General features: G+C 48.5%; 1 protein-coding gene across 1 annotated transcript in view; it reads left to right on the top strand.

Annotated features, from left to right (window-relative positions):
* Nucleotides 1–906: 906 nt before the first annotated feature.
* DPP6 (dipeptidyl peptidase like 6) overlaps nt 907–22,866 on the top strand; it is a 944,937-nt gene continuing 922,977 nt past the window's right edge. The window contains exon 1 of the mRNA XM_027051282.2: nt 907–1,116. Coding sequence (XP_026907083.1) covers nt 1,057–1,116 — 60 coding nt within the window. The 5' untranslated portion in view covers nt 907–1,056. The remainder of the gene's footprint in view (nt 1,117–22,866) is intronic.

Here is a 22,866-nt window from a genome sequence, read left to right as displayed (position 1 = left end):
TGAATTATGCCACTTGATTTTCCTTCCAGAATATTCAAACCGCAGTATCTCTACCTGGATAAGTCCAGAAAAACCAACCCACCAACCAAACAAACAAACCGACCAAGATTTGGCTAAATGCTACAGCCGGGCGCCAAGAGGCTCCGGGTCCACTATTCAGACTTGAGAGTCTGTAAAATGTTGCAATGCGGTCTTCGTGGTACAGCTGTTCTTTCCGGGTTTGTTTTTCCTAGTTCCCAGGGGTCAGTTTTCCACCTCTACCCCAACGCTGCCTAATTAGATCATGACTTCACAGGCGCCAAAGGAAAAGAGAGCGAGCGAGCGCGACAGCCAGGGCCAGAGAGACAGGAACCCCAGGCACGCTGCAAACACTCGGGTCGGGCTGCAGAAAGGCGTGCGCGCCCAGGGCCGCCTTCCCCCGACCCGGCCCGGGGCCAGCGGACCCAGACGCACGCGGCGGCGGGGACCGAGCCGGGCGGCCCGGAGCCCGCCCCTCCGTTCCCGGCCTTCGCCCGAGCGGGGGCGCCCGGCGGAGCCTCGCGTGCCCCCTCCCGACCATCCCGGGGAGCCTGGGCGGCGGGAGCGGGCGCCGGCCCTCGGAGGTGCCGGGTGCGCTCGGAGGCCGGCGGCGTGCGGAAGGCGCCCCCGCGAGGTGCCCGCCGCCGAGGCTCCGCCCGGGGGGGAGGGGGCGTCAGGGCGCGCGGCGGCCACGCTCCCGCGGTCCCACCCGCCGGACACGTACCTCCGCGCCCGTCCTCGGAGCGCCCGTGGGTCCGCGCGGCCTCCCGGTCCTGAGCCGCGGACCGCCGCCCGGGAAGGCAGCGCCGCGCAGAGCGTCCCCGCAGCCGCCGGCCTCGCTCCCTCCCGGGTCCCGGCAGCGGCTTCTCCCTTGCGGCGTGCAGCCCCGCGGACACCTGCGGCCCGCCGACTCGCCGCCCGCCTCCGACGCGGCTGGAGGGCAGGACCCCCTCGGCTCCCGGAGACGCGCTCCGGGCCGCCCTCCTGCGCCCGGGAAGTTTGCAAGGTAGAGCGGCGGGCCCCCAACTTCCTCCGGACATGAATCAAACGGCGGGAGCCTCCAATAACGTCAGGTGTCCCCCGGGGAAAGGCCACAAGGTAAGGGACCGCGAAGGGGGGCGCTCGGGCGGGGCGCGGGGGGAGGCCGGACGAGCGGACCCCCGCGGGCTTGCGGATCCCGGGCCTCGGGGTCCCTCCGCATCCCGGCCGCGGGGCGGGGTCCTGGCGTCTAGGGGGCCGCCGGGGGCGGGGGTTGCGAGAACAGGTGGCGCGTCCCGGAGCGGAGCCCACAGTGGGGCCGGCGCACCTGCCCGGGCTTCCCGGGGCACGGGGAGCCTGGGGCGCTGGCTCCGGGTGCGGCGGCTCGCGGGCACATGCAGATTTCCCCCCCAGATCGCAGTGTTTTCCGGGGGTCAGGGAAGGTCAGCGGTGGGAGGCAGGGCCTCGGGGGTCAGCGTGTGACCCTTGGGCAGAGCGCTTCCGGGCGGCGCTTTGGGCTCCGCGGGGCGCGCGCTCTCCTAGGTGTCACGGACACGTGCTTAATTAACTTTAATGGGCCACGCGTGCCTGGAAAGATTTCCAGGAAATCACCTGGCGTTCAGAGAAGGGAGAACAAGCAGCGGTGAGAAATTGCTGCAGAGGCTCCCTCGTCGCGCAGAGCCTGCAGGGACCAGACGTGGGAAGGGTGTGCTTGCCCGCGCGGAGAGACAGACGGCCACAGAGGCCCCCTGCTCCACCCTGTGTGTGCCGCACAGCCCCTGCGTGGCCACGGCCAGCGCGACTCTTCTCGTACTCGCTGGAGGCTCACCTCAGGTCGCAGTTAGTTTGCAAGGAAGATTCCTTACTGTGCTCTGGTCTTTTGTCTCCTGCTTGTTACACCTGTTTGGGCAGCACGTTAGTAGAAGACGGTGGTATTGGAAACTGCACATGTGAGGAGTTGGGTTCATTTGGTGGATGAAGGAACCCCTGGTCTGTTGAGTTATGTACGATGAGGAGTGAGACCAAATGCCTTTCCATCAATCGAGCGATAGCCAGCGTTTTGTACTCCGGGCAGATCTGGGTGCAGTATTTCAATCAGCGGGCCATACCTCTGATCTCCATGCTCATTAACGATGATTCGAGCAGTTACACTTTTCACATTTACTTTATTTAATATCAATAGGAAATGTCTCTTTAATACGTAGTAGCTGATATTAGAAGCTTGTAAATGAAAAACCATCAAGTTTCTCGCACCGGTGAGTATGTGGTAGAGACATCTGTGGAGTTCGGAAGATCATTCGGTAATTTCTTTTCAAAGATGCCTTTGGTTCCAGTGTGAAAGTGGCTTCTTGGCAGAATTGGACTGCAAGGTACTGACACCAATAAAATGTTCTGGGAAGTGTTCAACACTGGGAAGTGGGCAACCATTCAGGATGTAGTAGGAGACCTGTTCGTCACAAGGGAGCACCTAGCGGGTCCGTTGAGTTCTGCTGATTCAGTGAACAGTCATTGTCAGCCGCTCACTTAACAAACTGGGTCAACTCCGATTAAGTTCCGAGAACTGAGAACGCCTAATAGAGATTTAGAGATTGCCTTCACCCTCTGGAGTGAAGCTGTTGTCATACCTGCTCCTCGTGCTTTGACCTTTCTGGTGGTCCCCATGGCCTACTGTCCATCTGCTGGGAGGAAAAAATTCCAACTCCCTTCCGGGTCCCTTCCTCAAAGGAGAATCCACTGAAGTTGTCATCGGCCCGAGAAGTATGCAGGTGTATGGTGTGTGGTTGTGGACGAGGGTTGCTGCAGTGATGGGGCAGCGCTGGAGACAGAATTAACCGGGTGATGAGCGAGTGAGTGTGGAGTGAACGAGGCACACGCACGGAGCAGGGGGTCGACAGTCAACCAGAAAGTAAGACGGGTCACGTGGGACTTAGGCTGCCATGGTTTCTGCCTAAATGCAAAACTGGATAATATCAGTGCGTTTTATGAGAAGTTTGAAATATGCTTGTTTCCATTTTACCTGCTGTCCTGAGGGTCCCATGTGGGAGGCATTCCGGGAAGAAGGGCCTCACCCTCTCCGCAGAACTCACTTTTGTGTTGATTCACTCCCTCGCCTCAGTCCCAGCTATTCCGATTGGACACATTGTTATGGTTTGTTCTTGGGAAGCATTTGTCGTCTTTGTCTTGTAGGGTCCCTGCTCGGTGGCGGCTGGGTTTAGCCTTCGCTTCTGTTTCCTTGTTCCTGATTATGTCGGGGGGGGGGGGGATGCCTCCTCCCTCCCCCCCCCACCCCGTAACCAGTGACTCATGGCTGCTAAGGATCACAGCGGTAACCACGACAGTTACCTCCTGAGCACACCGCTCCAGGAGCCATGGTCACACGGGGCTGGGGAATTAAAATGTCCCTGTGGGATTATGCACTTGTACCTGCCACGTGGGTCTGGTGTTGGGCACCGTGACTGGTATTCACCAAATACTGGTCAAGCAAGCACTGGCCAACAACTTGGGCTGTTCTGTAGACTTGAGACGTGACCATGTCGAATGGCTGGTCGAGCAGCCCACATTGAGTGTTTCCATGGTGGCGGCCTCTGTGTCCCCAGGGGCTTGCTGGAGGGTGACACTTTCTGGAAATTTATGAAGTGTTTTCTTCTTTCTTTCTAGATACAAAATGGTATACATTTTAGGATACTGAATTACATAGAAATATCTGAAAAGATAGTCAGGAAATAGACCAAACTATTAAGCATGATTAATTTGGAATTAGAAGGAATGACTCGTATTTTTGCTATATTTTCCACTTAAGTCTTCTATCGTCATGATGTATTATGAGGTGTTTTTTTTATTTTTGAGTGCTTAATGGGTATATTTTGTGATAACATTACTAAACAATATGAACGTTTAAAATTTTGGTTTTGAAAACTTATGTACCATTGTACAAAGATTTATCAAAATCCAATATAACCTCTATAAAATAGCCACGGTTTTATTATTTACATAAAATGCTTGCGTTTCTTATTCTCAAAGACACTAAAGTCTTGCCTGGTAAAGGCATTGGTTACTCAGTGTCGCAGAACGGACAGTTTAAACTTCGATGTGCCGTAGTTCACGTATTCCAGAATTATTCTTTAATTTGTTGTCTTCTTAAAAAAAGATCGTCATTAAATCTTTTCCACAGTTGTAGCTTATTACCTTCACCGGCACTTAAACTTTTCTTCATTGCCTTTTGAAACGTACAAGTGATGGGACATAAAAGCTGTTCCTGCTGATACAGGGTGAGTTAAAATTTTAAGGTCAGGCCTATTTTGAGGAAAATAAACTCGTATTTAAAACACTCGTTTACTGATAAACGAGACCCAGTGTGGTATTTAAAGCTCTCATCTCGACTGTTTCACGAGAGGCATGTTTATAACTGTTGCGGGAGGTCAGCGACAGGACGGGACCTCAGGTTGACCCTGGAGCCAGACTCCCTGCCGGGTGCTCCGAATGTGCCCACCGTTCCCACAGGTGGTTCCGAGGTCTCAGCCTCGAGAGAGCGAGGTGTCCTTGAGACCGTCCAGGTGGTACAGGTGACCCCGCCTTGTGAAGGCTCCTGTAAACCTGTGGGATTCTGGCAGGAGGGTGTGAGGTCTGCAATCTGGTGGCCCCACCACAGGCCTGGTGTGGACCCTCTCTCCCTGCCCTCCGGGTGTGGGGACAGGGGGCGGTCCCACCTGACACCCCCGAAACCCCCAGGGTTTCCAGCTAATGATAATCCAAGTGTTTGAAGTTCTTTTTGATGAATTTAATTTCCTATTCCCTACTTGCATTTCCTTTCTATTTCTAGTGCTTAACTCACTCAGGGATAGTGAAGATTCGGCCGGTAGGCTCAGTGTGGCTTGGGTCTCTGTCATTTTTCCTTTAGGATGTTCAAAAAATAAAGCCTCTAAACTGAGCCATTTTAGTTCAGTAGGAGGGCGTTTTTGTGAAAGAATACCGGCTAGACCCTCCTGCATTTTTATTTTGCCTTCATTCTAAAAGCTGTTTTTTTTTTTCTGGTCAGAGAATCCTGGGTTGGTAAGATTTCGGTTTCTCTTTCAGTGCTTGAAAGAGCTTTCCACTGAATTCTGGTCTTGAATTTTTTTTTTCCCCCTCCTCAGAAGTGGATAGCCATTTGATTCATTGTCCCTTGAATGCAATGCGCCACTTTTCTCTGTGTCCTTTCGAGATTTTCTCTTTGGTTTGTAGTATTTGGGTGTCAGACGCCTGGACATGGTTTTCTTCCTATTTATCTAGTTAGGGTTCATAGATCCTCTTGAATCTTCACGTTCAGAGCGTCTGGTGAAATGAGGTGTTTCTTCCCTCCTGTCCCTGGGCTGCTGGAGTGACAGTTATTCATATGTCAGACACTTTGTGTGATGCTGCGGGTCTCAGAGATGGTTTCTGCTTTTATACCCGTTTCCTCTGTCTTCTTTGCGTTCGCTGGTTTCTGCTGCTCTGTTCTCACATTCAAGCCACGCTTCCCCCTGGCTTCTCCATCCTTACGGTTGGCACGCCCAGCGGTTTATTTCGGATGTTGTATTTTTAATTCTGGAAATTTTACTTTGTGCTTTCTTCAGAGTTTCTGTTTTTCCAGCTTAGAGTGCTACCCTTTCATTCACCATAAGTACTTTTTCCCTGTAAGTAACGGGCCTCATTGCGACATGTTAAAATCCCTGTCTTCTGATTCTGACATCTGGGCCACCTTGGGACTGGTCTGGGTTGATTGCACTACTTTCTTGAGGGGCGCCCGGGTGGCTCAGTCGGTTGGGCGTCAGGCTCTTGGTTTCGGCCCAGGTCCTGGTCTGGCGGTTGTGAGATCAAGCCCCGTGTCCAGCTGTGTGCTGAACTCAGAGCCTGCTTGGGATTCTGCCTCTCCGTCTCTCTCTGCCCCTCCCCTACTTGCTCACTCTCTCTCTCAAAATAAATAAACATTTAAAAAAAAGGATGGGTCACATTTTCCTACTTCTTTGTATGTTGACTGATCTTGAATTTTCTCTGTTGTGAATTCGAGTGGAGGGATTCTGTTATATTTCTCTGAAGAGTGTCTGGTTATTAATTTTTAGTGAGCCGCTAAGTGGGGGAGCAGCTTCCATGTAAGTTGTGTTCTTTGATCGTTATCTAGGCCGCCCGGACCCTCCCCAATCCCGCACAGCTCAGGGGCCACCAGAGATTTGGGCGCCGTTTGAACACAGAATTTCTGGCTCTCTTACTGATTTTCTTTCTTTTTAAAAATTTTTTTAAAGTTTATTTATTCTTGAGACAGAGAGAGAGAGAGCGCGCGAGTGACCATGCGTGGGGGGAGGGGCAGAGAGAGAGGGAGACACAGGATCCGAAGCAGGCTCCAGGCTCCGAGCCGTCAGCACAGAGCCCGACACGGGGCTTGAACTCACAGACCGCGAGATCATGACCTGAGCCGAAGTCAGACGCTTAACTGACTCAGCCACTCAGGTACTCCCCACCCCCGATTTTCTTATTTCTAGACGTTCCCCCTCTCACTTTCCACCTGTGGCACGTGCCTCAAACTCTGCCCTCTCCAGAATCTGCTAATTTGGGTTGTTTTCCCAGCTGTCAGATTGCTTGTTCTGTGTTTTGCCCACAGATGTACTTATGTGTATCATAGCTGCTTTGACACGACTGTGACCCGGCCGTCCCGGGGAGTGGGACCCCGCTCATCTTTTCCATTAGTCAATTCAATGCCCAGGCTTTAGAGTCAGTAGTTAGGGGACTTTGCTTACTGTGGCCCTGAAACCAGTGACAGAGAAGTTTCTAGAATGACAGGGCAGTCACTAGACTTACTCCTCACTTTATTTTCTCAAATCTTTAGTTGGACGCGTGTTACCCCTCTGCACTTTGAGACCGCATCCAGGAAGGAATGGTCAGCCCAGGTCGCGCCTTCCATCGGTGCTTCAGCCTTCCTCCCCCCTGCCCTCTCCAGGATGTTGTTACACCTGCCAGCTTCTCTCTCCTGTGATGTCCAGTCGCTTCCGTCTCCTCCCGGTCCCCTGTTCTCCCCTCCCCAGTGTGTCCCATTCTCCAAATGCCCGTTTGTTAAGGCACAGCCTGTTAAATCTGGAAGGTCTCTTTCTTCATCTGCCTTCCGACCCCCGCCGGGATGCCTCCCGTCTTTCCCACGCCTCCCTGCCCTTCTTCTGTGGACAGCAGAGCTCTGGCCTCCCCAGGCAGTTCATCCTCTTGCCACACTTTTCCTTGGTCTGCACATCTCTGGAATTAAGCAGCCACCTCCTCCTCTTCACGGGCCAGGAGGTTTTCCTCCTGGATTTCCGCACACGGCTTCGTCGGCGCCTCCCTTTCTGCGGGAAGCCTTCCCTAAGTGACAGGCTCAGCCACCGACCCACAAGCCACTGTCCCACAAGCCACCGTGGACGCCCCCAACGCAAGCAAGGCTTGTGCTGCCCTTTCTCCGTCGTCACCCCTTCGGCGCACGGATTCAGCAGATGACCTAGGTCTCCGTCCTAACTCTTGGGTGCCTGTCTCACTGTCCAGTTTGCCGTAGTGGCTTCAGTTTCGTGCCTTTCCACCTGCTCTCGTCCCTCTGCCTGTTCCTGAGCCTGTGGCTCTGGCAGAATTCCCAGCTCCTCTAATCCTGACCGTTGATTCCTGTCCTCTCCTGTGAACGTGCCTGGTGCCTCCTGTCACAGACAGGCCTCTGTTGCTAATACGTAGTGTGTGTGAGTGTGTGTGCGTGTATGTATATACACGCACACACACATGCGTATATATTATTTATTCATTTATTCATTTATTTTGAGAGAGCAAAAGTGCACAAGCCGGGGGAGGAGAGAGAGAATCCCAGGCAGGCTCCGCGCTGTCAGTGCAGATCTCGACGCGGGGCTCGAACCCACAAACTGTGAGTTGATGACCTGAGCCAAAACCAAGAGCCGGGCGCTCAGCCGACTAAGCCACCTGGGCGCCCCCCTACTACGTACGTAGTATTTTAAAACAGGATCTAGCTCTGGAGGTAATTTTGCTCCGTCCTTTCATTTCATAAAACCTGAGCTCCAACAAAACGCAGCTAGTTGGTGAGACCGCCTAGACGCAGACCCTCATTCGCCGGCCCCCGTCCGTGGCGCATTGTCGCATCCAGCTGTGTCACGCGTAGCTCCGTTGGAGCACGGAGTCGGGGCCGCATCTGCTACGAGCTCGTACGTCACGCAGGTCCGTGGCTCAGCCTAGAGGAAACTTCACTAACGTGCAGTGTCTCTGAGAGCACATCCAGGTCAAGGGTGGTCTGGCCCACCTTACCCATCACAAACGCCAGACAGGAAGCTTACTTGTTTGGCTGGTCATTCCTGAAAGAGATAGGGAAGGGAACCCATGTCAATTAAAAAAAAATGTAAATTCTTTTTACTACCCAGAACCTAAATCATCCCGAAAAATTGTAGAATGTTTAATGTAATGCATAAAACATAAATTGCTTTAATGACTTCCTGGATATTCGCAAAAACCTATTTATGTTATTTGGTTTTACGTTTTATTGATTTCAAAAAATTTTAATTGTCCCCGTTTTCTCAGTAAAATACATAAAACGAGTGTCAGCTCATGCATAAGTTAAATTTCCAGGAAGAAGAGGCAACAGATGAGTAGTAATTGCTTTTCTGGTTAAACTTGCCGGATTACTTCTTTTTAAGTCAAAAGCTGTCCCTCACACTCGGTATTTTAATTATCTCACATCTTATACCTTGTGAAGGAAATAGACTGACTGGAATTTCATAGACACCCCCCCCCCCCATTCATGTTATTTTTGTTTAAGTGCCTGGCAATCTGTGTTTAGTCAGCAGAGACAGAGGACAGCTATGTGGCTCCCTGCTGGTCCTGTCCCCACGTTCGTAGGGCCCGAGAGAGTCTGTATTGCATGCCTACGACGTATAGCGTGCATGCTTTTTCAGTGTCTGTCTTGTGTTATGAAAATCTCAAATTAATATTAAGAGATCTTGAGACATTTAGACATGGCTCTATAATTAAAAATTGTATCTGGTATAATGCGGACACAAAGGAACAAGTTCACATGTTTCATAAAGTAAAAAAGTCGAAGATGCTCTGGGCCTTTGTTAAAGCAGTCTGAAGTGTGTGAGTTCAGGGGTGGAAAAGCCCACCCGGGGGAGGAATATTTACTGAGGGTGCAAGAACCTAAGGGAAAAGGGGTCAGTAGACAGGATCTGAGAATGAGCTAAGTTGTGCCTCCTGTTTGGGTCGACTCTCAGGTAAGTGGCTGCAGCTTGCTGGGCCTCCCCCTGCACCCTCCATCCCCGGCCCTCGCTATCTGAAGACTAAGGCTTCAGGGCCCCATCAGGCCCTTCCTTGCTCGTGTTCCAACCTGAGAAAGAGCCATAGGCAGAGTGATTGCCATTATTAAGGCATTCATGGGCATAGATGTTACAACCAGTTCTATAATGAAATGTGCTTAATGCGAACCCTAATCCAGTGGGAGTCCTTCACACTTTAGTATGAAAACGGACACATACTATGCATATCTGATACAAGCAAAGCTCGCAGCCTGAAGACAGAGGTACCGTATGAGATGAGGTGATCAACAATTTGATGTGCCTTTTCCATCCCTCACTTGTCATAAGTTTTTCACGAATGCCGTCTTATCTTCACAACAGCAGCCACAGTAGATAGATATGACTTTTTTCCTCCTTTTATTTTTTAACTGAGGAAACTGAGCCAAGTGATGAGAGGCAAATCACTTCCAGTCACAAGGCAAGTAAAACAGAAAATGTTTTCAAACTGAAAATGTGTAAATAATGAATAGTATCGAATCTTTCATTCAGTAAGCTTCAACTCATGCTTCTTTCAACCTGTAAGTCTATAAATTTCCTCAATGCTACGTGTTATTTATGTATTTTGTAAGCATGGACTCCTTGCTTACTATTCTAAAAAAAAAAAAAAACAATAAAGAAACTGTCTCTTTCCTTGGTGAGTCAGGTGGGTCTTCACAGATGAGACGGGGAAACGAAAGAATAAAATACCTGGCTGTTAAAAGACGAATAAAGCCAAATTATGGGAGTGTGGTCCGAGAAAAGAGTGATCCATTCAGTCTAGTTGGGGAAGACTTCACATAGGAAGTGGGACTCAGCACTTGCGTTCTCACTATGTGCCCTGCAGTGTAGACATTTCATGCAAACTACCGGCCTCGTACGACCAACTTTTCCTGCTCCCCCAAATGGTAAATACGATTCTTGGCAACCAAGGAACCCAAGGAGCTACCATGTAGCATTAGCTATACTTGCTTCCGGTAATTTCTGTTTGCAACCACTCAGATCAGGTTCTAATGCCTTCCACTCTAGGGACTCCGCAGCTTCACTTCCTCCGTGCAATAGTCAAAAGTCCGAGAGATCACCAAGAAGGACGTGATGCGAAAAAAAACAAAAATAAAGCAACGCTTACTATCTTCTTCCACGCTATGTTGGCTTTTGAAACGGTGCAACGTTGCTTTCTTAATTCACTCATCAACTGCCAGGGTAATGGAGATGCTGTTCATCACCTCATGGGCCACATATCGTGTGAAAGAAAGACCTCGCCTACGGCCTCGCTTCTGTTTGAAACGCAGGACTCTGCCTGCTCCTAGAGCCAGCTGATAGGACCAGGGCTGGACTCATGCTACGGGGAAGAAATCCATACGCTGAGCGGAGCCAGTCGACAGTGTCATTGGAGATTTGAACTGAGAGATAGTGATCAGAGGTGGAGGGCACCATCTGGAAGATTCCATAGACTCTGACAGCCATGGATGGTCACGGGAAGCTAAGGATGACAGTTGAGAGAAAGAGCCAGCGGGGGGCAGCGAGGGGACAGAAATTATGGGCCCCTGCAGCACGGGGCACGTGGCCTCCCTTCTAGACTCTCGGGTACCTTCACCTGAAGCCCGTCCCTACTTCCTTTTACTTCCCCGAGGCCCCTCTGTGTTTGGAAAGGCACCGTTATGTAAAATGGACAGAAAACAAAGAAGCCTCTTTAATTGCTAACAGGATTTCCTGTGTTTTCTCTCATTCCCCATGACCACCAAATAAAACTTTTTTTCTGTTGAGCAGACTTTTTGGTAAGCTTCTTTGCTTTCAAACTTTGTCTCCCAAGAGGCACAAGTGAGAATTAAGAAAAAAAAAATAAAAACATCACCAAATTGCTTTCTAAGCAGGAGTAGGAGTGATGGCTCCTTTCCAGGTTATTATCAGACAGAGCTCGCCAGAGCTGAATTTATCAGAAAGATAGAGGGTATCTGTGAGGCTTTGTGGCAAGAGAGAAAAGGGAACGAGGCAAAAAGATGATGTAGTGGTGGCCGGGAGTTATACTTTGGGGAACAGAATAGAAATTTTGCTGTGTTGGGGCACCTGGGTGGCTCAATGGGTTAAGCGTCCAACTTCAGCTCTGGTCACGATCTCACGGTCCGTGGGTTCAAGCCCCGCATCGGGCTCTGTGCTGACAGCTCAGAGCCTGGAGCCTGCTTCAGATTCTGTGCCTCCCTCTCTCTCTGCCCTTCCCCCACACATGCTCTGTCTCTCTCAAACAATGAATAAACATTAAAAAAAAAAAAAAAGGAACGTTGCCGTGTTGTATCTCGCTTTTCAGTGACGTGTCAATAAAAACCTTTTGGGTTCCCTGGCATGTTATGGAGTGAGACCTCGGGTTTTGTGGCCGTTGGAAGTGGGTAGCTTGATGTAACATGGGCTATGGGTTCAAGAGAAGGGATGGGACAGGATTCATCTGCCCAAGGGGGAGCTCCCCAAATTTCGATTACATCCATAATTCATTTGTTTTCATTTGAGCTTTTTTATTTTTTACAGGTTCCCACTTTTCTCTTGCAGTCCCATGGGCCCTAGCCAAAATGATGTATCATGCGGGAAGCAGGTCTCTAGCTGGTTGTGTTTGAACCCAGATTGTGAAGATACCATATCCCTTTCTGGTTCCTTTGCTCTACAAACAGTGCCCTTTCAGGAGTTAAGATGCCCAGTGCAGGCTAATATATTATCAGCTCCCAAACTCACTCAAAAGACAGGCTTCCTCTCTCCAGCAGCTTGAGCGAGCTTTGGGTCTGGCACCTGCAGGGGGGAAGGGGGCCCTTCTTCTGCCTCTTTCCTAGCATATCCCTCCACCCTCCTCGCCACCCAGTGCCCCATGTCTGTCTGCTCCGAGGTTGGGTTGGGAAGGAGGAGAAATGAGGGTAAAAGCAGAACGTAACATGGTAGGTGCCGTCATGATCCGGTGATAGGTCTCTGCGGACGGGACACAAAGCCGACCCTTTTCTGACAGCAGCTTGTCAGAAGCTTCTCTTTGGCCACCATCGCATAGATATTGAAAGGTGACTGTGGCTTTTCCTCCGGCTGTGACACTGTCCCTCGTCCTCAGGCTTCCTCTTGTCAGTCTCTGCCATTACTTTGCTCTGTTGGGTGGGTTCCTTTCTAATTGGCTCTTGGCTTTGTCATGCATATGGTCCATTTGTGTCATGGGGAACACCCACATTTTCCACTCTCACCATCCCAGACACGGTGTGTTCCCAGTACAGCCCCGCTCTTCGCATCTGGCTGTTCAAGAGAAAGTTCTGGTTGCAGCTTCTGTTGAAAACTTTCCAGGTGGGGTCGAGGTAGATACTGCTTCTGCTTCCAAGTCACCCATTCCGAGCCCGCGAAGAGTTCCCTGACCCCCTCACTTGGTGTGTGCTGAGAGGCAACCTGTATCCACTTGTACATTCCTTCCTCTCCCACCCAAACGATGGAAGGTGCCAGAGAATCCCACCAGCTGTCTGCTTTGGAGGCTTCCTCTCCAGGGGGATGATGGCTAATGTATGCAAGCGATTTCACACCCTTTCCTCATTTCCTAATAGTCTAAAGACCACTTTCAGATGTAGGGACACTTGGCAGCCATTTTTGCAGATTTTTCATCTTATTTTTATTGTTTTAAGTTTATTTACTTTGAGAGAGAATGAGAGTGTGAGCAGGGGAGGGGCAGAGAGAGAGAGAGAGAGAGAGGGATAGAGAGAATCTCAAGCAGGCTCCATGCTATCAGCACAGAGCTCAGTGTGGGGCTCGAACTCCCGAACCATGAGATCATGACCTGAGCCAAGATCAAGAGTTGGACGCTCAACCCTGGGTCCCAACCCAGGCGCCCAAATTTTTGCAGATCTTAAGTTTGGTGCCTCAAGGGGGGACCGATAAAGGGAGAGCCTGCTGAACTTGGTTCTTTCTACTTGTGGTTTTCCAGTATCTCTGAGAATACGGGGCAGTTGATGATGTGTGGAAATCGCAAGTGCTGTCTAAGCTTAGTGTGTGTGCCGGAAGGATGTATTTTGGCTTATGTGATCGGAAAAGCATTCGTGGAAGAGTTGGGGTTTCAGCGAGGCAGTGGGGGGCACAGCATTTTACACGAGACTGTGTTTTATCTAAAGGACACAAGTCGCCTCCCCAAAGTCGAACATTTCCGTTCTCTTCGTACCTTAAATGATGCACTTGCTTTCGTGCTCATGTGCATCCAAGGAAAGAGGGGGCTCTTGGATGTCATGTTCCCCCTCATCACTAAAATCCCCCTGTCGCGGTGCTTCTCAGACATGACTGGGCACCCTGGGAGTTAACTCCCTGGGTTAAGCCGGTCACCTGGGAGTTGTCATTAACACGCAGGTTCTGGGAGTGGCTGCGGGGTGGATCTCGAGGTTCTCTAAATGAGGCCAAGGCTGTTCCTCCCAGGCCATGCTTCGAATAGCAAGGCTCCGTGGCTTTTGCTGAGGGACACATGCCTCAATACATGATGCACTTCCGTGTGTCATTGTGGCAGGTTGCTGGAAGCCTTTCATTTTGGGAGGACGGTCTTAGCTGTAGTTTGTACATCACGGGCTCTCACGCCTTTGAATTGTGACGAGACACTTCGGGGCCATTCACTCGGAAAGGAGGGTTGAACTAGGAAGAAAGAGAATGAGGGTCCCCTTGCCAGCTCTGCCATCACCTGGCTTTGGGCCATCACCACCAGCATCTCCAGAGTTAGCCACACCTTTTAAACGGTCGGTGCTGTAAGGTGGTCCCCAGGGCTCCAGCAAATACTAATATTCTACTTCTAAACCTGTTTTATGTCTGTCTTACTTACTTAGCTATATTACTTAAAAAAAAAAAAAAAACCAGCCTTGGGAGCTAAGTCTATGTTTTTACATACACTTTCATTCACGGAACACGAGATAGGAATCTTGCGTGTAGAACGTGCTCCGTCAGTCTTTAGGAGTGATGATGGTGCGGAAGAGTGTTGATGTGGTGGTACAAGAGGCGATCCCGATATGGAGGAGTCCGTGAAGATTTTAAAAGTCTCTGGAGCAACTCGTTGTTGCTGGGTGGTGGGTGGTGTCCACTTCCTAAAGGGGAGATAACCAATTCCACGGTGGCCATGCGCTTGCTGAGTTTCTCATCTCCGACTAGGGCGAGTAGAGGCACCCCTTCCTCGCAAGGTCCGGGAGGATCAGGAGAGCAAAGGAGTGGAAAGCCTTCTCATTATAAATACAGTAGAGGTTTTTGAAGACACAAAGGAAACCTCTGCTTCCTTGCTCGCACCCTTCGGTGATTCTACACCCGTAAAACCTCCCCGTTCTCTTCAGGTTACGGTTCGTGAAGACAGCATCCTACTTAGTCTTTCTAAGTAGGTGCTACGTCTGACTTCCTAAAGTATCTATTTCCATTCTGTCCATATCAGAATCCACTGAATAATTTGAAAACTCATTGATCGAGCTACGAGTCCTCGTGCTAGAGACGCCACTGGGTTGTCCTAGTTGAGGAGAGTCAAGACAAAGATCGACAGAAAAGGCAAAATGACCCAGTCGTAGTCTCTAAATGATGTGTTATGACAAACAAGGAAATGTCACTCTGACATTTACTAGCTGGAAAGAAGGCGGGGAGGGGTCGTAAATAGCTGATGAAGTCCAGAAACTTCTACATGAAAGATCCAAGTGATGCAGGCAGGCAAATGCTTCCATTTATCAAGGAGGACAGGCAGAGAGATACTCAGTTTTCCTCTACCTGTGAAATTATAGCTTTTCGTTTGAGGGATAAGATTGAGTGAAGAGCCACACTGAATGTATCTTTGCAGAACATTCGAGTATAAAACTTGCGTCTTCCCCAACTTTGAAAACAGTGTGAAACCCCTCCATCTATGTGTTAGATAGTATGAGAAACTTCGAGGTTTTATCCTGGACAAATCTATCAGCTGCTACACAACTTTAGGTTTACATCAGTCCACGTTGAAGTAGCCTTTGCCATAGTGGTGCCTCGATGACCCCACAGGGATCTGTTCTTATTGTGTTTCTTGTAAACACCTGGAACAGATGTGTCCCTGAGGTTTGTGAGGGCAACACCTGGATGGTGAAAACTGGGGGAGGGGGGGTGCAAAGATTGAGGCCAATGGGAGCTCCTTCAACATCACCTAAATTTATTTCACCATCTGAAGCAGAAGACTTCAAATAGGAAAATTGGTAATGGGATTAGGGCTGTGGAAGGAGAGAAATTATGTGGCTCCGGTGTGGTCTCATGGGAATAACCTAGAAGGTTAAAATGGGGTTGATAAAGTAATATCTAGACAACGGTGGCAATCTAGTTTGAAATAAATAATGTAGGATTGTTGCGGAGCAGGGATTTTAAACTTCCTTTGGTAAAGTGCTGTGACCTGCGAAAGGAAAAAAAGCATTCCTTGGAAGTCATTAGGAAAGAAAGTAATTAGGGGGAAAAAAAAGAAGGTTTATCTGTGGGTTGAAGGGTGGAGATCTGTGTCTGCCAGGAAAGTATTTTGCTTTATTTAACCCTTGCTCTAGTCCTACGAGGTACTATTGTGGAGAGGACCCAGAGATATTAAGGTCAAATGTCCATTGAGATGCTTTAGGCCTAGACTCGGAGCTCACTGCTTAATTCCAACATCGCAATGGATGGTAAATGGTGGAAGAGAAGTAAATGAATCAGAGTGGTCACTTCACAATTTGGTCATGAGTTGAATTGAGTAAGTTTGAGTAAATAAAGTTCTTCTACATTAGAGGAAGCGTGTCTATCGTGCAGTAGCCTTCTGGACACCGTTTATTTGGTTCTGGTTTATTTGCTGAAAGATCACTTATTCTCTGAAATTGACCTTGAGTCCATTAGTCTTACAACTCTTACTAGTTCTAATGATCGGTCTTGCCGATTCTGTGTTTTGATCATACCGTGTGCAAAGAATGACAGCTGTTTCTCTTACTTTCTATACCCGATTATTACCATTTATTTATCTACTCTCGTGTTCTTGGTCAGGCTCCCTGTGCTGTTAAACCCTACTGTTAAGAGTAGGCTTCCCAGTGAGAACTGCTCAGTGATCCAGCGTGATTGGGGTATGTTATGGTGTCATTACCGACGCATGGAGGAAGAAGGTAGGAGCAGTTTGGGGCACACAGCCATGCCCGTGACATGCCCACACCTGTGTAAGCAAAAAAAAGGGTGATACTGGTTATCTTTCCAAACAAAATGCCCACAGGAAGGAATAGTGACGGAAAGGGGAGTGAATGTTCAGAGACGTAAAGCGGAGAATCCAAAGACAGTCATGTTTTGCAAAACAAAAACACGTTCTCCGAAAGCATCCTTGCAGAGTACTCCCATGAAATAACCCCTAAGAATAAAGAAATGTTTCCATGATTATATAAATATGTGGAATAGTGGAATCTTCTTGGAATTAATGGTACATACGAGCACAATAAAGAGTTTGAAAAAGGCTTCACTGCTAAAGTCTTCTTTTATAACAAATCCAGTGTTTCCCCAAGTTATTTAGCTCTGAGTACTTTCTACGCTTTTTTTTTTAAAGTTTATTCATTTATTTTGAGAGAGGGGGAGGCAGAGCATGAGGCGAAGAGGGGCGGAGAGAGAGAGAGAGAGAGAGAGAGAGAGAGAGGGAGGGAATCCCAAGCAGGCTCTGCTCTGTCAGCACAGAGCCTGACGCGGAGCTTGAACTCACCAACCATGAGATCATGACCTGAGCCCGAATCAAGAGTCAGATGCTTAACTGACTGAGCCACCCAGATGGCCCACTTTTTTTTACATTTTTAAAGAGTCCTTTGATATCAACTTTATAAAATCAGGAGTCAGATCTATTTGCTGCCAGTTATCCAAATAGAGGTCATAGCATGTAATAGGTGGGTACTCCTAAATCTTATCACACACTTTTAGGTCTTGGGTTTTGAGGGATACACTTGGGCAAAGCTTGAACAGACATAATAATGACAAGAGGGCAGTGACTTTGGGGCAAATAAGAGTGAATAACTCTGAGACCGTGCAGGTAGAAAGATAAGGAGCAGTTGTCTCTGTTTCCTGCTAATACGATGTCTGAAGACCGAATCTAGATTGGTAAATCCAGAAAGGTGCCCAGAATATGAGTTTTAGATTGATTAATTCTACCTGCTGGTCCTCTGGGATTCCATTTGGACACTCATGCAAAGATGTGGACTTTCAAAAAAGATGTCTCCCTATGGGGTGGATCGTAACCTGATACCTCCTCATAAGCTTGGATTTGGAGTAAAAGAAATAAATATACTTTCTAACTGCTACAGTAGGAATAAAAATGAAAAAAAAAAGAAAAACGATTGCCATGATAAATTTCCCTGACATATTTATTACAATTCCTTCTTGAAACATTTGTGAGGGAGACATTGATGAAGCCTGGACCATTTTATATACTTAGGCATAGTCTCTGAATTGTTTTAGAAGAGAGAGTTTTTAGTGCCGATTAATGAATTATCTGTGTGAGTCAGGACAATGAAGCATTATGATTACTTCTGGGTCCATTTCTCATCCTGCCCGTACAGACTGAAGTCTTCTGCAGGCTCGGCATCGGCCACCCGTTGCATTAGATTCCTGATGTTTCCGTCTGAGATAAGAAATAGCCCAACGACTTGCCTGGATCCTCCATTAACCCTGGGTGAAAATTCCCGGGGCCCCAGGAGATGTTGTTCCTGCTGCACAGGGGCAGGTGCGGGCAGTAAGCCATCGGCCAGGGAGAATGTTCTTGTGCGAGCAGCCCTCACTTGCTGGCCAGGTGAGGAAGATCACACAGTACAGCCGCCCCAGGACCAGGCCTCAGTCATGGGCACACTGCTTATGGCCCTCTGTCCCTTTTTCCTAAGTCAGTTCGTTTGAGAAAAGCCAGGCAATGGAGGCTGGTCTGCTCTTCCCTGAGGCTCTCTTAGGGACAAGAGACAGCACATTTGCTCCCCGCATTCGGTGGCCTCATGGAAAGGTCACCCTGGTGGGTGGGAGGTGTGGAGGTGGAAATGACTTGAGGGGACAGGAAAGGGTCATGGCAGGATTAAGTTAACTTTCCCTACAGTCTGCCACAGGGTTGCACACACTGCGTCCTTCCTCTGCTAAGAAATGGATAAACTCAGTCATCTGGAGGATATTTGAATGTTAGCCTGATTTATCAGATGTTTTCAGATGTTTTTCGTGTTCTTTTTTTAAATATTTTAAAATGTTTATTTGCTTTTGAGAGAGAGACAGAGAGATAGAGTGCACGTGGGGAAGGGGCAGAGAGAGAGGGAGACGCAAAATCCAAAGCAGGCTCCAGGCTCTGCACTGTCAGCACAGAGCCCGACGCGGGGCTCGAACCCATGAACCGTGAGATCATGACCTGAGCCGAGGTCAGACGCTTAACCCACTGAGCCACCTGGGCGCCCCACTCATGTTCTTTTTCAAATATCAAGGTACCTAATCAGGTCATAGAGCAGTAATTGCTAACTCTTTGAAAGTCACAAGCTCCTATAATAATCTGAGGGAAGATGTGGGCCCTCTTCCCAGAGAAGTATATGCATGCACACATTCACACACTGATTCACTGCACATCTAATGTTGACTGTTCGATCTGGAAGGACAATCAGGATTATTGTGAGCAGACACTAGTTTTCTCCCTGATTTCTCTGCAACCTTTTATCCTTCACTGGCATTTGGGAGAATTTAGTCCCAACCCCATTTGGGGGGATGTTCCGTGATTCATCTGAACCAATTAGAATCATATCTCCCCTAATCTCCCCAAAGTGACCGGTTCCTGCCCAACCCCAGGCCATGGTGGGCGGAGCCCAGAGATCTTGAATGGCAAGAATGTCAGTAAAGGCACAGCAGCTGTCCCCCATTCTGTGCACCACGGAAGGCGCACTGCAGAGGGCGGCTGGGACACTTAGAGTCACCTACAGTAAGGGATTCGCTCTGTGATCACCAGGAAACTAGCATTGGCACCTTGAGAATAGAGTTGTCAACCAGAGGCACAGGCGGGCAGAACTGAGGACATCCCAGGGAAATGAAACTTGAGCCTTGAACAAAACATGAAGGCACCTCCCTGGGAGGCTGGGATTTCAATGATTACCTACAGGAGCTCAAACTGCCCATAGTGTTTGGGCCCTTGTAAGTTGCATTTGCTTTTATGTACAACAAAATAAGCTCCAAATGATCCGATCCTCCAGTGCCACTTGCTCAAGTATCTGTGGTGCTGGGGAGTGCCCTGGGGGGTAGGGGGGAGGGGGGCGTGGCTGCAGGAACTGCCCCTCTGCTGTGCCTTTCCAGCACCCTGTCCCCACTCTGATAGGGTGCAGCTGGTTACAGGTGCCATGAGTGGTGGGTGAGGCCATCTCTGGCCATTCACGTTTCTCCGCCGAGTCTTGTGACTAATCTCCCCCAGCGGTAGTCCCTGGTGGTGGAGTCAAGGTCCTGAGACAGCAGAGAGCAAACTGGACCAGAAGAACTGAGCCTAACCGTAGCCTGGCTTCGTCCACACCACACAGACGCCTCATAGACAACCCCATGGTTACCTTGCTGTGCAGAACTCCCTGAAGTGTGGACTGTGCCTTGCAGGTGACAGGCTGGTAGTTTCACGAAGCGTTTGCTTATCTTGACCTCACTAAACTAAACCTCACTGAGGAAGCAGTCAGGAAACCAGCAAAACCTTTTGTGGAGTAAGCTTATTTTTTTTTTAATTTTTTTTTCAACGTTTATTTATTTTTGGGACAGAGAGAGACAGAGCATGAACGGGGGAGGGGCAGAGAGAGAGGGAGACACAGAATTGGAAACAGGCTCCAGGCTCCGAGCCATCAGCCCAAAGCCCGACATGGGGCTTGAACTCACAAGCTGTGAGATCATGACCTGAGCTGAAGTTGGACGCTTAACCGACTGAGCCACCCAGGTACCCGTATTTTTGCTTTTGTTGCCTTGATTGATTGATTGATTAGTGTCAAATTAAAAAAAAAAATCACCAAGGCTGATGGTGAGGAGCTTACACCTGTTTTGTTACACTCACTTTATGTTTCATTTTTAAAAAGTTTATTTGAGAGGCAGAGAGAGAGAGAGAGAGAGAGAGAGAGAGAGAGAGCGCACAAGCAAGGGAGGGACAGAGGGAGAGGGAGATGGAGAATCCCAAGCAGACTGCATGCTCAGTGTGGAGCCTGATGCGGGGCTTGATCCCGCCACCGTGGGATCATGATCTGAGCCAAAATCACGCATCTGACTGAGCCGGCCAGGTGCCCCTATTCTTTTTTTTTTTTTTTTTAATTTTTTTTTCAGCGTTTTTATTTATTTTTGGGACAGAGAGAGACAGAGCATGAACGGGGGAGGGGCAGAGAGAGAGGGAGACACAGAATCGGAAACAGGCTCCAGGCTCCGAGCCATCAGCCCAGAGCCCGACGCGGGGCTCGAACTCATGGACCGCGAGATCGTGACCTGGCCGAAGTCGGATGCCTAACTGACTGTGCCACCCAGGCGCCCCTAAGCTTATTTTTTTAAAACCACATCCAGTCTGTATTGGATGTAAAGAAAGAAAGATAATGGAAACCAACAGTGTATGTTTATCACCTGTAAGTCCTCAAACCCTGTTAAAAAGTTACAGTGGCGGGAGAAACTTACAAACTGTGTAGTATAGACTAGAACAGCTGTTTTGGAAAACTGTCATATACTAAAGCTGAGCGTGACCTTACCCTCTCATCCCATGACGTCACTAAGTGCACACGTATGCACCCGAAAGACATGTACAAGAATAGTCTTAACAACATTGTTAGAAGAGCGCCACATCGGGCACAATTTTGACCTTCATCAAAATAGACTGGAGAAATGCACTATAGTTTTGTCACACAAGGGAATAGTATGAAACAATGCTAAAGAATGCACCACAGCTACATGTAGAAACATAGATGGATCTCACCGATCATAGGATCATATATTTCTAAGGAAAAGAATCCATAATGTATGTGCACACACAATAGTACAGGGGCTGGAACACAATAGTGATCCTACAAATGTTATTTTGTCATTTCTCTTGAAAATTCAAAAGAATACGAGAAGAGAGGCGCCTGGGTGGCTCAGTCGGTTAAGCGTCCGACTTCGGCTCAGGTCATGATCTCGCGGTCTGTGGGTTCGAGCCCCGTGTCGGGCTCTGTGCTGACAGCTCGGAGCCTGGAGCCTGCTTCAGATTCTGTGTCTCCCTCTCTCTCTGCCCCTCCCCAACTCATGCTCTGTCTCTGTCTCAGAAATGAATACACATTAAAAAAAATTTTTTTTAAGTAAAAGAATACGAGAAGATACGATTAATGCTCAGTAAGTAAATGGGTTTTCCTAGCTTTCTCTGGACATCCATTGTGGCATACATCATTAAAGGGCATCAGCAAACATAATACATGCATAATCATTATTTTGCAAAGAAAATTGCCATTATGTGATCTAGTTTGTTTTACAAGCCCTAAATCATCAGGCTCAATCTGGAAACAAAAATATGCATTCCTTATATTCAGCATAAATTTCATTGCAGAAGATGGGGGTTCTGAATTTAGAATTACATGAGAGGAAAAATGATAAAGGATGTTTTTTAATTCCCAGACTCGAGTCTACCTCGCTCATTAATATTTAGCTCGCATTTGGCCTGGAATCTCTTATATCATTGAGAAGGATCAAATTGTTTGCAAGGTCGATATTTGATAATCCCGAATGTTTTAGTTCCTCTTGTTTTTGAAGAGAATTCGTTTTGGGTGATACATTGTGATGAAAAATGACTTAATTCCAGGTGAAGGTATGCCTTATGGCTTCCATTTTAAATCTTGAACACCCACAGAGTTAAATTGCAGTGAAACTCATAAAAACCACTGTCTATAGTTGATGGGACCCTGGAGTTCTAATGATATGCTGTAGGAGTCTGAAAAGATCTGGTAGTCCATTATTAATAGGCCACCCCAAAAAAGTCTGTGGGTTTTATTTTTCTGAAATGTTGAATTTCATCGGGAACAGGCAGGTGGCGAACGGTTGGAAGTAGAAATAAATTTTACTTATATTTTGTAGATTTGAATAAAATAATTTGAAGTCAACCCTTCAAATGCCAGATCGAAACTGAAGACTGAAGAAGGGTCTTTAATAACTGAAAGATATAATCTTTTGTAGCATAGAGCTGATTTTCAGGTACCCAGGGTGCAGGGGTGGGAATGAAGTTACAACTCCCTCTGCTTTTCACGGGTCATCCAGAAATCCAAGTAACAAATCCACGGTCATCAAAAATAGACCTTGCCCCGTTGTTGTCTGTTTGTTTTTTGCTCTTTAATCTGTGGGAAACGCACAGCTGAGAATGGGAGTGAGTTTGGATCCTCAGGGCAGGAGGGAATGTTGGTCAAGAAGAACGGGCTGTTTATCCTGGATCGTCACTACCCCAGTCTCTCTACGCTTGGGTCCGTCTCCCGACATTCTCCCTCCATGTGCTCGTTCTAAGGGGATTCCCATCTGTTGGTCTGCTGCAGGGCGGTAAGACCCATGAGAGCCAGGTGCTTTGTTCACTCAGGGGTGACAGAGCAGGTCCTGGGTTCAATATATATTTACTGATTGTATCAATGACACACAGTTTTAG

Source organism: Acinonyx jubatus, chromosome A2 (assembly GCF_027475565.1).
Source record: "Acinonyx jubatus isolate Ajub_Pintada_27869175 chromosome A2, VMU_Ajub_asm_v1.0, whole genome shotgun sequence".
In the NCBI taxonomy this organism is placed as follows: Eukaryota; Metazoa; Chordata; class Mammalia; order Carnivora; family Felidae; genus Acinonyx; species Acinonyx jubatus.
The sequence above is the reverse complement of the archived record's forward strand: the minus strand, read 5'-3'. Positions and strand labels throughout refer to the sequence as shown.